This window comes from Penaeus monodon, chromosome 6 (assembly GCF_015228065.2).
Source record: "Penaeus monodon isolate SGIC_2016 chromosome 6, NSTDA_Pmon_1, whole genome shotgun sequence".
Lineage (NCBI taxonomy): Eukaryota > Metazoa > Arthropoda > Malacostraca > Decapoda > Penaeidae > Penaeus > Penaeus monodon.
The window spans coordinates 56,999,836-57,012,569 of NC_051391.1; the positions used below are offsets into that span (position 1 = coordinate 56,999,836).

Sequence of the window (12,734 nt, forward strand, 5' to 3'; positions counted from 1 at the left end):
TATGACATAATTACAGCCTTTCTCCCGAACAAATACCCGAAGGCACCGCCGGCGACGCCACTTGGGTCGGAGAGATTAATAGGCGAACGTACTGTGTGTGTTTTTTTTTTCCGAGGGCACAAAGGGACTCTCTGGAGTAATGACTTAATCATCGAGGGCAGCGCCTCCTCGGCCTAAATCCTTTCCGCTCCGTAGGAACGAGACAATTAGGCGCTGACTTACACGCCGAGTTACACGCCGTCTTAGCAGACGCCACATGCTGTTACCTGCCCAATCTTGCTGCGCCATGTCTGTGCGGGACCATGAAATGAGCTCGGCATTAGTCGCGTCCCGCTACGTGGACTTCCTTTGTCTTCGAGGGGAGAGGGGCGCATAATGAGGCGTTTTTCTCATATAAATACGAATGGGATACGTTTTGGCGTCGCCGTGGGCGCTGTCCGTTAGCTTTTGCTCGTCGAAAGGCCACGGGGAGTTGCGCAAAGCCGGCCGTGTTTTGGCTTTCCCGCCGCAGCCTTGGGTGTCGTAATGCGGCCGCTGTTTTGAGGGCGCTGTTGGTGCCCCGCGCGGGATAATATTGACGCTCGGTTCACGTCGCTGAGAATTTTGAGGAAACAACATGCACGAGTGTTTCGCGGAAAACGTTTGTCGCTTTTGTAAGCGCAAGCAAGCAAGCACGGATTTATACAGGCAAAGACATGTCCACACGCACGCACGCACACGCACACGCACACGCGAACACACACACACACACACACACACACACACACACACACACACACACACACACACACACACACAGTGGACTGCCCCGCGATAAGATAAGCCGGTGTGAAAGAGGGACAAACAGACGAGGAAGATTTAACTCTGAAAAAAAAAAAAAAAAAAAAAAAAAAAAACCGGCACCAGGACTTTAATTTACAAATTGGTGCACGAATGTTTGTTGTTGCTTTTGCTGTCTTGGTTTATCTACAAAAAATAGCGAGATCAGGAAGATGTAACTAATACCAGGTGTTAGATGTTCATTACTCATTTTACTCATGGCAGTCGCTCTTTCGTACAAGTAACTGTAACTTATTACTGGTCTTCTGTTGCTTATTTACTCATTCTTATCCATTCCTTATTTATTCGTTTCATTGATTTACTCATTCCTCATTCCCTTGCATTACTCATACTTACTCATTGATGCGATTCACACATTTACCCATTCCTCATTTGTTCTCATTACTCATACCTACTCATTCCCCATTTATGCAATTCCTCATTCACTCATTCCTCATTTGTTCTCATTACTCATACCTACTCATTCCCCATTTATGCGATTCCTCATTCACTCATTTATTCACTCGTGTTGCAAACGTGTTGCAAACGTGTTTTAGCCCAACGGATCACGAGAAGCGATCGCGGGGCAGCGGCCTCTCGGGCGCGTGACTCCAGAGGATAACCTTTTCGAGGCATCTGCTACCCTTGGGGGGCGGGGGTAGGGGGGGGGGAGTTGGCATTTAACATATTCCTTGGTGTTAGTGCGGCCTTTCTTTCTCTTTCTTTCTCTTTCTTTTTTCTTTCTCTTTGTCTCTTTGTGTTTGGTCTTTCTTATTTTCGTTATGTGTGTGTGTGTGTGTTTGAATGCGCGCCCTCTCTCTCTCTCTCTCTCTCTCTCTCTCTCTCTCTCTCTCTCTCTCTCTCTCTCTCTCTCTCTCTCTCTCTCTCTCTCTCCCTCTCCCTCCCTCCTCCCTCCCTCCCTCCCTCCTCCCTCCCCCCCTTCTTCCCTCCCCCTCCTCCCTCCCCCCTCCCCCTCCCCCCTTCCCTCCCCCTCCCTCCCTAACGCGAGGTCCGTCCTGCTCAGCGTGGTGGCGCCGCTTCCCTTGGCCTCAGCGCTTGCATCACCGTAGTGTTGTTTGTGCTTGCAGTCACGCAGGAACGGCCCGAAGGTGAGGTTGGGAAAGGCCTGGCGCGTTGAGTAATAGGTTTCCTTTGATGTTTTCTGGGTATGTGGTTATCGGGTTTATACGTTCGTTATGTCAAGTCGAGGCGGGAATCGTATTGAGACGTATTTTTTTTTTTTTTTTTTTTTTTTTTTTTTTTTTTTTTTTTTTTTTTTTTTTTTTTTTCCTAGAGGCACGCACGCAAGGCGATATTTTTTCTTTCTCTCTTTCTTTCTTTCTTTTGTTGGCTTATTTTTCCTATTTTTTCTAGAGGCACGCAAGACGAACTTTTTGGGGCGTTATTTATTATTATTATTATTATTATTATTATTATTATTATTATTATTATTATTATTATTATTTGTTTTTTTGTAACAACTATTTTTTTTCTTTCTTTCTTAAATTCTGAGGTATCGGTCATGTCTTTTTTATCATCATTGTTACATAACTGTACCGGGAAATGGTTTTATCCGGATGTATAAGAAAATAAGTCCTTTGTTTGGAGCGCTTGTGTGTCCAGGAAATAGGTCTCGCTCGCAACGCACACGCACGCCCCGCTAATTGCGTGTGCTTTGGGATGACGGCGTTTGTTGGGGGGGGGGGGGGTGAAATGCCTTTTCTTCTGTTCTCGGAGTTTGGACAAATAACCTCGTTTCAAAATGCTGAAAAAAAGAATAAAGTTATTTATATGAGATTTTCACATGTAATATATATATGTATATATATTATATATATATATATATATACATATCTATATATGTATGTATATATATATGTATGTATATGTATGCATCCTCATACTTTTTAGGGGGAAGTGTTTGTGTTCATGGCTTGTCCAGTGTATGTCACTGGGCAAACTTGTTTTTGAGAGGCAGTGAGGCCTTGTCCTCTCTCAACATCATTATTTTTATGGCTTTTACATTGTGATGCCTTTTGGCCTCTTATATTATTTATTTATATATTTATCTTGTATTCTTCGCCCGTGGTGTAACCCGCCCCCTCCCCCCCGCAGGCCTGGTGAGCGAGTCCATGTCCCCGGGGTCGTCCGTGTCGTCGGGCGTGTGGTCGTGGGTCGATGGCTCCTCGTCGTCGTCGTCGTCGTCGTCGTCATCGTCGTCGTCGTCCCGCTCGCCCGCCCACCGCTCCGCCACGCCCTCGCCGCCCCTGTCCGAGGCCTCGCCGCCCGCCACCGACGACGGCCTGGAGCTCGACGATTCCCTCTTCGACGACGCTGTCCCCAGGAAGCGCAGGGTCAGTCGCCTTTTCGTCTCTGCTTTTCTCTTCTTTTCTCCTTTTCAGATGGGTGTGTTCGGTGTGTCGTCTCTTTTTTTATCCATCTTCTATCTTTTTTTATTATTAAGGAGAAAGTGTTGCTGGAAATGCCTTTTTTTTTTTTGTTTTGTTTTTTTGTTTCAGTGGATTTGCTTGAAGTGCCGCCGCCGTTGCGCTCTTGCGTTATTCTTTTGTCTTTCTGTTCATGCAGTCGTTTTTTCTCGTTTTTTTAATGTATTTACGTAGTTGCTTATTGGTTTGTTTACGTGTCTTCTATTTATTTATTTGTAACTCCATTCATTCATTCATTTTTTTTTTATTGTTTTTTTTTTCCTAGTATGAAAGGTGTCTTTGGACGCGAGAGAGAGACAAGACGCCGACCGAAGGCGTCCGTTTTCGCGAGCGGAGAGCGGCAGGAGGGGGCGAGGGGGGAGGGGCAGGTGGGGGAGAAGGGGAGGGGGGGGGGCCAGGGGCGCACCTGGCCAAGTCAGCGGCTGAGGAGGCCATCCTCAGCTGCGTTGACAAGCGTCGATTAAACGTTGATTGCGATTAACCTTTGACGCGAGGCCAGCGCGCATGCTTGTAGTCGAGTAAGCAAGCAAGCAAGGGTGCTTGGTCGCAGGATGCTGCCCTTTGGGACGTGTGGTCGGAGCCGCGATGGGTTTGTGTGTGATGAGTTTACCTTCTGATGCGTGTGGCGTTTGGTGTTCCGCGCTCGAATCCCCATTTCCCCTCGCCTCCCCTCTGCTCTTCGGATTCCCCTTCCCCTCTCCTCTTTCCTCTTAATCTCCCTCCACTTACTCGGTCCTTTCTCCCTCCCACTCCCTCTACCCCCCCTCCCCTCCCCTCCCCTCCCCTCCCCTCCCCTCCCCTCCCCTCCCCTCCCCCACATCCCTCTGCGAGCAGCCTGGAGACAGTGAGTCGAGATAAATAATAAAAAATGTTGACTGAATATCTCCGAGGTGACACGGGCCGCAGCACAAAGGGGGGGGGATTGCTCGTTGAGGCCGTCGTTAATTGGGACTAACTGCAAGGAAAGGTCATTTCAAGCTCCGTGTCGTACTTGACATCCAGTGCGGTATCGCAAGTATTGAGATGTAACGGTATTTATCAGGGAATGAAAATGACAGTAATCGCGGCGGCGCGAACAGCTGCGGCCATTAAGCCGATTTGCTCAACGCGAACGAGTCTCTTTGGAAACTGAGACAGCGGACTCGCGCCGGCGCCGCCTCCGTCAGCAGAGAGGAATTCGGAGTCACAAGTCCCTGCGGCGGCCTTCTCGGGGTTGCGGACCGCGGCTGCGGTCAGGGTGCCCGGCTGCCCGCGCCGGCCGGGTGTCAGAATCAGCTGTTGTGCTGGCTCCGTGCCAGCGGTGTTGCCATACAAGGAGCACCTGATTACGAGCCCAGCATGAGGCCGTGTGATAACTACACATTAACTTATCGGCGGATGGACGGACGTCGGAGCGAGGCTGCTGTAGTTAATGGCACTAATAATGGTAATTGCCAGTCATTTGGGAGAGTGATCGCTACGCCGAGGCTTCCATGATGGTGATTTTATCGGGCGGAGACGGCTCGGATACGCGATTCGGCCTCGCTTCGGGCTTCTCGAGGCGCCGGGGACAGTTGTTTCCCCCTGTGCTGTTGACAGGGGGAAACAACGCGCAGATTAACTCAGAGCAGGAAATCCTGTAGCAAACAAGCAGCGAGCAAAAAACGCCGAGACCAAAGCAAACGAAGCGGGCAAAGCGGCAGTTGGGCCACAGCATCACCGCTCGCCGCCGCCGCTTGTCCGGCCGGCGACAGACACTACATCGCCCACTCCGTCATTTAAATAATGAATGGCTTTCCGTTTTTCAAAGTAATGCGATTCTCCTTCTCGTTACGATTTGATAGATACGAATTACCGTTTTATAAGGCATGCGAGGAAAAATGAAGCTCGCGAAGGTGCATCTCTTGAAGGCCTGTTTGGTCCATCATGGGCCTGATGGCGCCCTTTAATCAGTCGAAGTTCGGTCAGATTGGGTGGCTGCCTGACGCTGGCTCTCCGCGGGACTGGCTAATCGCTCTTCAAGGCAATTTTTTCTATGAAATCAAAGCATAGAAGTCCCCGGAGCGTCTGTTTTCTATCGGCTGTGCTAAGTTTACCCTTGCAATGTGCAACTTTGTGCATAGATGTCGGTATCGTGTTCGCTGCGTTGCACACACCAGATGTACTTTCGGGAATTCTAGCCACGCAGCTGCCTGGGGTGCAAGCTGTGGCCGGCCAGATTTAGCTTATAGATATGCGAGTGGGTTAACGAATGCACACTTTTGTTAATGTTGTTAGGCAAATTACTCCGGCATTCGAAGGCCACGGTTTAGTTAGCTTGAAGTGTTTCATAATGGTGGGTGTCTCCCTCCCCCCCCTTCATATCCCCTCTTCTCCCTATCTCGACCCTACCCTACACGACCCGACCCGACCTGACCCGACTTGACCTTTTTGTTGGTCACTTGTTTGCTGCTGCTGCTGCTTTCGTTGTCAGCTGTTGTTGCTGTTGTTGTCGGTCGCTCTGTATTCGCGGCCTTCCAAGGTTAGCGGGGACGATCGGCGTTATCTGGCCTTGAGGAATCCGCTCGCAGATAGGGGCGCCCGTTCGCTCGGGTCCCTCACTCTCTCTCTTCTCTTTCTCACCCTCTCTTTCTCTCTTTCTCGTCCCCCCCTTCTCTCTCTCTCTTTCTCTTTCTCTATCCCTCCCACTCCCTTTCTCTCACTCTTGTCATATCCCCTTCTTCTGTCTCTTTTTATTATAAGTCCGAACAGACGGGAGTCAGGGCGCGGCTCCCTGGGCTTAACATTACTTCCTGGTAGATAAGGAAAAACTGATATGAAACCAAAGGAGATTCTTTAAAGATAGGAAGATCGGTGAAAGAGTAGAATATAAAAAAAAAACTAAGAAAAAGATAAAGGGAAAAAGAGGACATCGTGTTTCGATAAGGGATTTAGGATGTAAATTGGGAGAAGAAAATTATGTCTACGTGACAGAGGTCATGTATGTTTCTGTGTGTCAGGCGGGGGGGGAGAGGGAGAGGGAGAGAGAGGGGAGGGGTAGAGAGGCATACATACAAACAGACAAGATAGAAAATAGAATAAGAAAAGCTAGAGTAACAATAGTAGTATGGAAGAAGAAGAAGAAGAAGAAGAAGAAAAAGACGACCACAAGTCAAGAAAATGTGTCAGGTGGAAGTGGTAGTAGGGGAGAGGGAGAGGAAGTAGAGAGGAAAGGGAGGGGAGGGGAAGGGAAGGAGAAGATAAAGAGGAAGAAGGGGAGGGGGGAGGGGAGGGGAGGGAGGGAAGAGGAGGGGGAGAGGGAGGGCAGGGAAGGAATGTGTACCACAGCCGTGACGCGAAAGGTAGAAAGTAAACGGGGGAGAAGACGACCTGCTGTTGTTGTTGCGGGGAGGAGAAAGTGTCACTCTGCATTTGGGGCGGAGTGTGTGTGTGTGTGTGTGTGTGTGTGTGTGTGTGTGTGTGTGTGTGTGTGTGTGTGTGTGTGTGTTTTTCTGTTTCTGTTTGTGTGCACGCGCGCGCGCGCTTGTGCGTGCGTGTGCAGGTAAACGTATAGTATGTGTGTCAGTGGACCATGCGTGAAGGTCCCCCTCGCCGCGTGCCTCCCGCGAGAGGGGCGTCCGAAGCGCCCCCTCCGCGCGGCCGCCGTGAAAGTGGCGCCGGACCGAGAGGGCGACAGGCAGCGCAAATGAGCCGCGATTACATTGCAGAGCTTATCGTGTCGCTGAGGATGCCTTTACATTTACTTGAACTCATACATATTTGCTTGAACTTCTACTTGCACTCTGCCGAATAAATGAATATAGATAGATTAGTATAGTATAAATAAATTAGATCTGTAATGATCACTGCTGCCTACCGTACGTGAATATAAATGAAATTTTGCTGGTCCCTAGAACCCCCCCCCCCCGTGTGTGTGTCCCCCCCCTCCCCCCGCACTTGAGAACCCGTGAGAGTGCCAGTGTAATGAAAGGGGCCAGAGGGTTCAGTAGGCCTAGGCAGTCGAGAGGCACTATGCGTATCAGGCGGAGATAGGGCCGATCTGGGTAGGCCTATAGAGTGCCAGTTGGTTGGTAGGAAGGGTTAAGGAAGTGGCGGGAGGGAGAGAACAAGCGAAAAGGAAGAAAGGAAGGAGATAGAAGAAAATGATGATGATGATGACGACAATGATGATGACGATGACAATGATGGTGATGACGATGATGACGATAAGGATGATGGTGATGATAATAATGATAATGGTAATGAGACGTTGATGAAAAGAAGAGGAAAGGGAGGCGGGAGAGCTGAGAGTGGCAGAAGAGCGAGGCAGGGTGTGGTAGGGGAGGAGAGGAGAGGGGGAGGGGAGGAGAGAGAGTAATGAAGGAGAGGGGGGGAGTGGGGGGGAAAGGAAGGAGAGGAGAGGGGGAGAAAGGAAGGAGAGGGGAGGGGAGAGGGAGAGGGAGGAAGGGGAGGAGAGGGGGAGGAGGAGAAAGGAAGGAGGGGGAGGGGAGAGGGAGAAGGAGAGGAGAGGGCGAGGGGGAGAAAGGGAGGAGGGGGAGGGGAGGGGAGGGAGGGGAGGGGATTAGAGCGTAGGCCGACGTGGCGTGTACCGATTATTGATCGCGATCATCGGGGTCGCGGCGCCTATGAGGGCGAAGGAAAAAGGAGAAGAAATATTAAAAGAGGTTGAGAGGAAGAGGAAAACATAATGAAAGAAAAAGAAAAAAGGAAAAAGAATGAAAGATATTAGGAGAGGGAGAGGGAGAGGCAGGGGAAAGGGAAGGGGAGGGGGAGGGGGAGGGGAAGGGAGGGGGAGGGCGAAGGCTCAGTCAGAGCTTCTTGTGATTCCTCGATCTTTTTTTTTTTTTTTTTTTTCTTTGCTTCTGTTCTTCTCGTCTTCACTGCCTCTTCTTCTTCGTTGCTTTGTCTTATCATTCTCTCGTTTCTCTCACTTATTTCTTCTTTACATCTCTCTGCTTCTCTCTCCTGTTTCATCAGCTGCCTCCTATTATTTCTCGCATTATTCCTGATTTCTGTTTCTCCTGCTTGGGCGTTGGGCGCGGCGTGGGCGCGGCGTGGGCTGGGGCTGAGATCGCCGTCTCTCGCCCCGCCGGCAGCCAGTCCTTGCTCTAGAACGTTGCTTTATTTCACACGCGCACGCACACGCACACACACGCACGCACACACGCACACACACACACACACACACACACACACAAAAAAAAAAAAAAAAATCTGGTTCACTTTCGTATTTATCGGTTCTCATCCCTCCCCCCAAAAAAAAAAATTTTTTTTCTTCTTCTTGTCCACTTCTCTTTTTTCATCTTGTTATCATGTCTTCTTTTTGTCCTCTTCAGGTCATACTTTTCTCCACTTTTTCTCTTTCGTATCCATCTATTTTTCTTCCTTTTCGCTTGTGAGCGATTCCCGCTCTTTGCCCTCCTTCCATCCCTTCTTTTCTCCCTCCCTCCTTCCTCACCTCCTCCCTCCCTCGCTTCATCCCTCCCTCCTCCCTCCCTCGCTCATCCCTCCCTCCTCCCTCCCTCGCTTCATCCCTCCCTCCTCCCCCTCCTCCTCCCTCCCTCCCTCCTCCCTCCCTCCCTTCTTCCCCTCTCCCTCCCCCTTCCCTCCTTCCCCCCTCCCTCCCTCCCGTCTCCCTCTCCCTTCTTCCTTTTTTGTTCTTGTATCGCAGCCTCCGGTGCGATCCCGCTGTCGCCGTGACGCTGAGCTGTCGTCGCACAGGTAGACAATACATCTCCCCTTCATTCACTCCCTTTATTGCCCCTCTCCCCTTCCCCCTCTTCCGTCCCCTCCTCTCCCTCCCTCCTGCTTTCACACCTTCCCCTCCTTCTCTCCCTCCCCCTCCCCCTTGACTTCACTCCCTCCCCCTCCCCCTTGACTTCACTCCCTCCCCCAACCCCTGCATTCACTCCCTCCAGTCACTTTTGTAACGCGGAGGATGGGGGGGGGGGTGGACGAGGTGGGAGGGCGTGTGGGAAATGGAACGTCATGGCACTGTCACTCACGCGGTGCCATTTGTTTGTTTTCTCTTTTCTGTTGTTTGTCCTCGTGGCGCGCATTTAGGCCGGCGTTTGTGGGACGACCTTTGTGCGGGGTCATCGGGGCGGCCAGTGCCCCCCCCCCTTCCCCCCTCTCCTCCCTCTTTCCCCCCTCTTCCTCCCTCTTTCCCCTCCTCCTCCCTCCTCCCCCCTCCCTCCTCCTCCCCCTCCCTCCTCCTCCCCCCTCCTCCTCCCTCCTCTGGCCCGCCATCTTATCGCCCGAATCGGCCGCAGGTGTTGATATCATCGGAATGCCCCGTCACGTTTCGGGTTTCCAGGGCAGTGCCAGTGCCAGCCTCGGGGCAAGTGCCGGTCACAGGGGCCAGGTAATAGCCTACGTGCCCGGGCATTCTCACCTGCGCCTCACCTGTTGATAAGGGCCTTGGCTTCCCGGCCGCACGAGGCAGATAACAGGCGTCGAGATAAGTGCTTCGTGAAGTTCAATGTCGGAGTGCGCGCCCGCCCCCACAGCACCGCCCCCACAGCGCTCCCCACCCCACAGCGCTCCCCCCACAACGCCCCCACAGCGTCCCTCACCCCCACACCGCCGCCCTCACAACGACCCCCCTCAGCGCCCCCCCCACAACGCCGCCCCCACAGCGATCCCCCCCTCACAGCGCCCGCCCACACAGCTCCCTCACAACGCCGCCCCCACAACGCCGCCCCCACAGCTGTCGTTGAGGCCTCGCTCAGGGCGGTCGGGGCGCGGGCGTCATGCACAAAGGTGGAGCTCGTCACCAAGGGCGGTGACGTCATGACTGGGCTGCTTGAGGCCTCGCTCGACCTTCGCCGGATTGGAGACACACACACACACACACACACACACACACACACACACACACACACACACACACACACACACACATATATATATATATATATATATATATATATATATATATATATATATATATATATATATATATGTATGTATGTATGTCCTTGGGCAAGGAACTTCACCTCGATTGCCTACCTAGCCACTGGGTGGCCAAGCCAGCCCAAGTCAAGTGCTGGTCCCAAGCCCGGATAAATAGAGAGAATGATTACCTAAAAGGTACCACCGGCACTCTCCGTGGAAAGGAACTGGGGACCCTACCACGTACTCACTCCAAGAGCATCACAACATGAAAACTACAATTAAGTATCATGCTGTGACCACGGCGGCTCAGACATGAACCTACCGTTAAAAGAAGAATGTATGTATGTATGTATGTATGTATGTATGTATGTATGTATGTATGTATGTATGTATGTATGTATGTATGTATGTATGTATATATATATATAATATATATATATATATGTACACATATATACATATACATGTATACATATGTACATATATATACCTATATACCTATATATATATATTTACATATATATGTATGTATATAATATATATATTCATTCTCTCTCTCTCTCTCTCTCTCTCTCTCTCTCTCTCTCTCTCTCTCTCTCTCTCTCTCTCTCTCTCTCTCTCTCTCTCTCTCTCTCTCTCTCTCTCTCTCTCTCCTTCTCCTTCTCCTTATTCCCTCGACAGGTGTGTGTGGTGAGAGTGGCAACGTCACAGTTTAATTATAGACGTGATGTTATGTGAGCCGTGTGGTAATGTCTGACCGCCTTTTTTAAAATACATTATCGCTGTGCATTGTAATGTGGGCTTATCAGGGTGTGTGTGTACTTGTGGGTATGTCTGTGTGTGTGTGTATTTATGTAGTGCAGTTGGTCAGCTTATCTTTATTGCGATAAGATCGAAACTATGATGAAATGGGTGACTAATGCGATTTTGTTTAGGGGGGGAGGGGAGGAGGACGATTATACGATATTCCATCTTTTTATGTCACGGTGGTATTTTATGGTTCATTAATGTAATGATAGTGCAGATTTGTTTACACACATGGGTAAACATGTGCCCATGCCACCTCCTTTCCTCTTGCCCTTTTCTCCTCTCCTCCTCTGATCTACTTTATCACCCATTCTCTTTTCCATTTCCGTGCCCGTTTGCTGGATTTTACATATCCTCTGTACGCCTGCCCCCCTCCCCCGTCGCCTCTTCCCTTCCAAATGGCACGCGGGAGTGATTCATTTTTGGCGTCCAGCCGCCCCCGCATGACGTAGCGATTCTTGCTAATCTCTAGCCGTTTTGAGCTAGGTGGGAGTTCGCTCGGTTTATGTAAAGGGTTACGTAAGCGGGGCTGGGCGTCTCTAAGGGTTTTGGTGTTCGGTGTGTGGGAGGAAAAATGTGAAAAGAAAGGATGGATAAGCTTGACGAAGAGAAAGATAAGAAGTCAGTGAGTAAAAAAATGAAAAGAGAAAGAGAAAATGAGTCCGGTAGTGACGTAGTTTCTGTGACGTCACTTATCACGTGCAGGTTGCAGTTGCTAAAGGTGACTACTTTTTTTTTCCCTTATTTTTCTATTTCTTGGTGTGCTATTGCTGACTTTTTTACGTATTTCTTCGTTTGATCTCTGCTTTCTCTCTCTCTCTCTCTCTCTCTCTCTCTCTCTCTCTCTCTCTCTCTCTCTCTCTCTCTCTCTCCCTCTCTCTCTCTCCTCTCTCTCTCTCTCTCAATCTCTAGACCTCAACGAAGCGGTAAAAACACTTGAAGGTCTGTTCGTTTTATTATTATATTTATTTATTTTTTCTGTATCTCTTTGCTCCTTGTCACAGTCTTCTTGGTCAATGCAGGGGGAGAGTTAGTCATAGGATAAAGGAGGGGAAGGGAAGGGGAGAAGGAAAGGAGAGGAGAGAGAGGAAGAAAGGGAGAGAGGTAGAAGGGACAGGGAAGAACAGGTGAAGAAGAGAGAGGAAGAGGAGGGTTAGGGAAGGTGAAGAGGCGAGACAAGAGGAGGGAGAAGAAGAGAGAATAGAAGGAAGGACGAAGGGAGAGGTAGAAGGAAGAGAGAGAGAGAAGAGAGAGAGAAAGGAAAGAGAAAGAGAGAGAGAGAAAGAGAAAGTGAGAGAGAGAAGAGAGAGAGAGAGAGAGAGAGAGAGAGAGAGAGAATGGAGACTGTGATGGGGGCGGACTCAGCCTACTTTGCATGAGCTGGTCTAGTTATTTTTAAAAGTGCGAGTCTAAAATGCCGGTTGGATGAGCCTTTGTCTCGTGTGGGAGTCAGACAGACAGAGAGACAGACAGATAGATAGATAGATAGATAGATAGATAGAGAGATAGATATATAAATAGAGAGAGAGAGAAAGAAAGAGAGAAAGAGACAGAGAGAGAAAGAGAGAGAGAGGAAGTGCAAGAGATTGGAGATTCTGAACGAGGCCGGGATTTGCGAGTAGTAAAAAAAAACGATCTAACCCCGAGAGGGAAGAGAGGAGAGAGAGAGAGAGAGAGAGAGAGAGTTATAATTTTTACTAGTAACCCTAGCCGGGGAGATGGACAATTGAAGGAAAAGAGGAAGAAATGGAAGAGGACTGAACGAGATGGCAGAAGAGGTGACAT

General features: G+C 49.9%; 1 protein-coding gene across 1 annotated transcript in view; it reads left to right on the top strand.

The window, feature by feature from the left end:
• Nucleotides 1–2,909: 2,909 nt before the first annotated feature.
• The window catches only part of LOC119574696 (zinc finger protein 704-like), a 46,510-nt gene continuing 36,685 nt past the window's right edge, over nt 2,910–12,734 (top strand). The window contains exon 1 of the mRNA XM_037922086.1: nt 2,910–3,173. Coding sequence (XP_037778014.1) covers nt 2,952–3,173 — 222 coding nt within the window. The 5' untranslated portion in view covers nt 2,910–2,951. The remainder of the gene's footprint in view (nt 3,174–12,734) is intronic.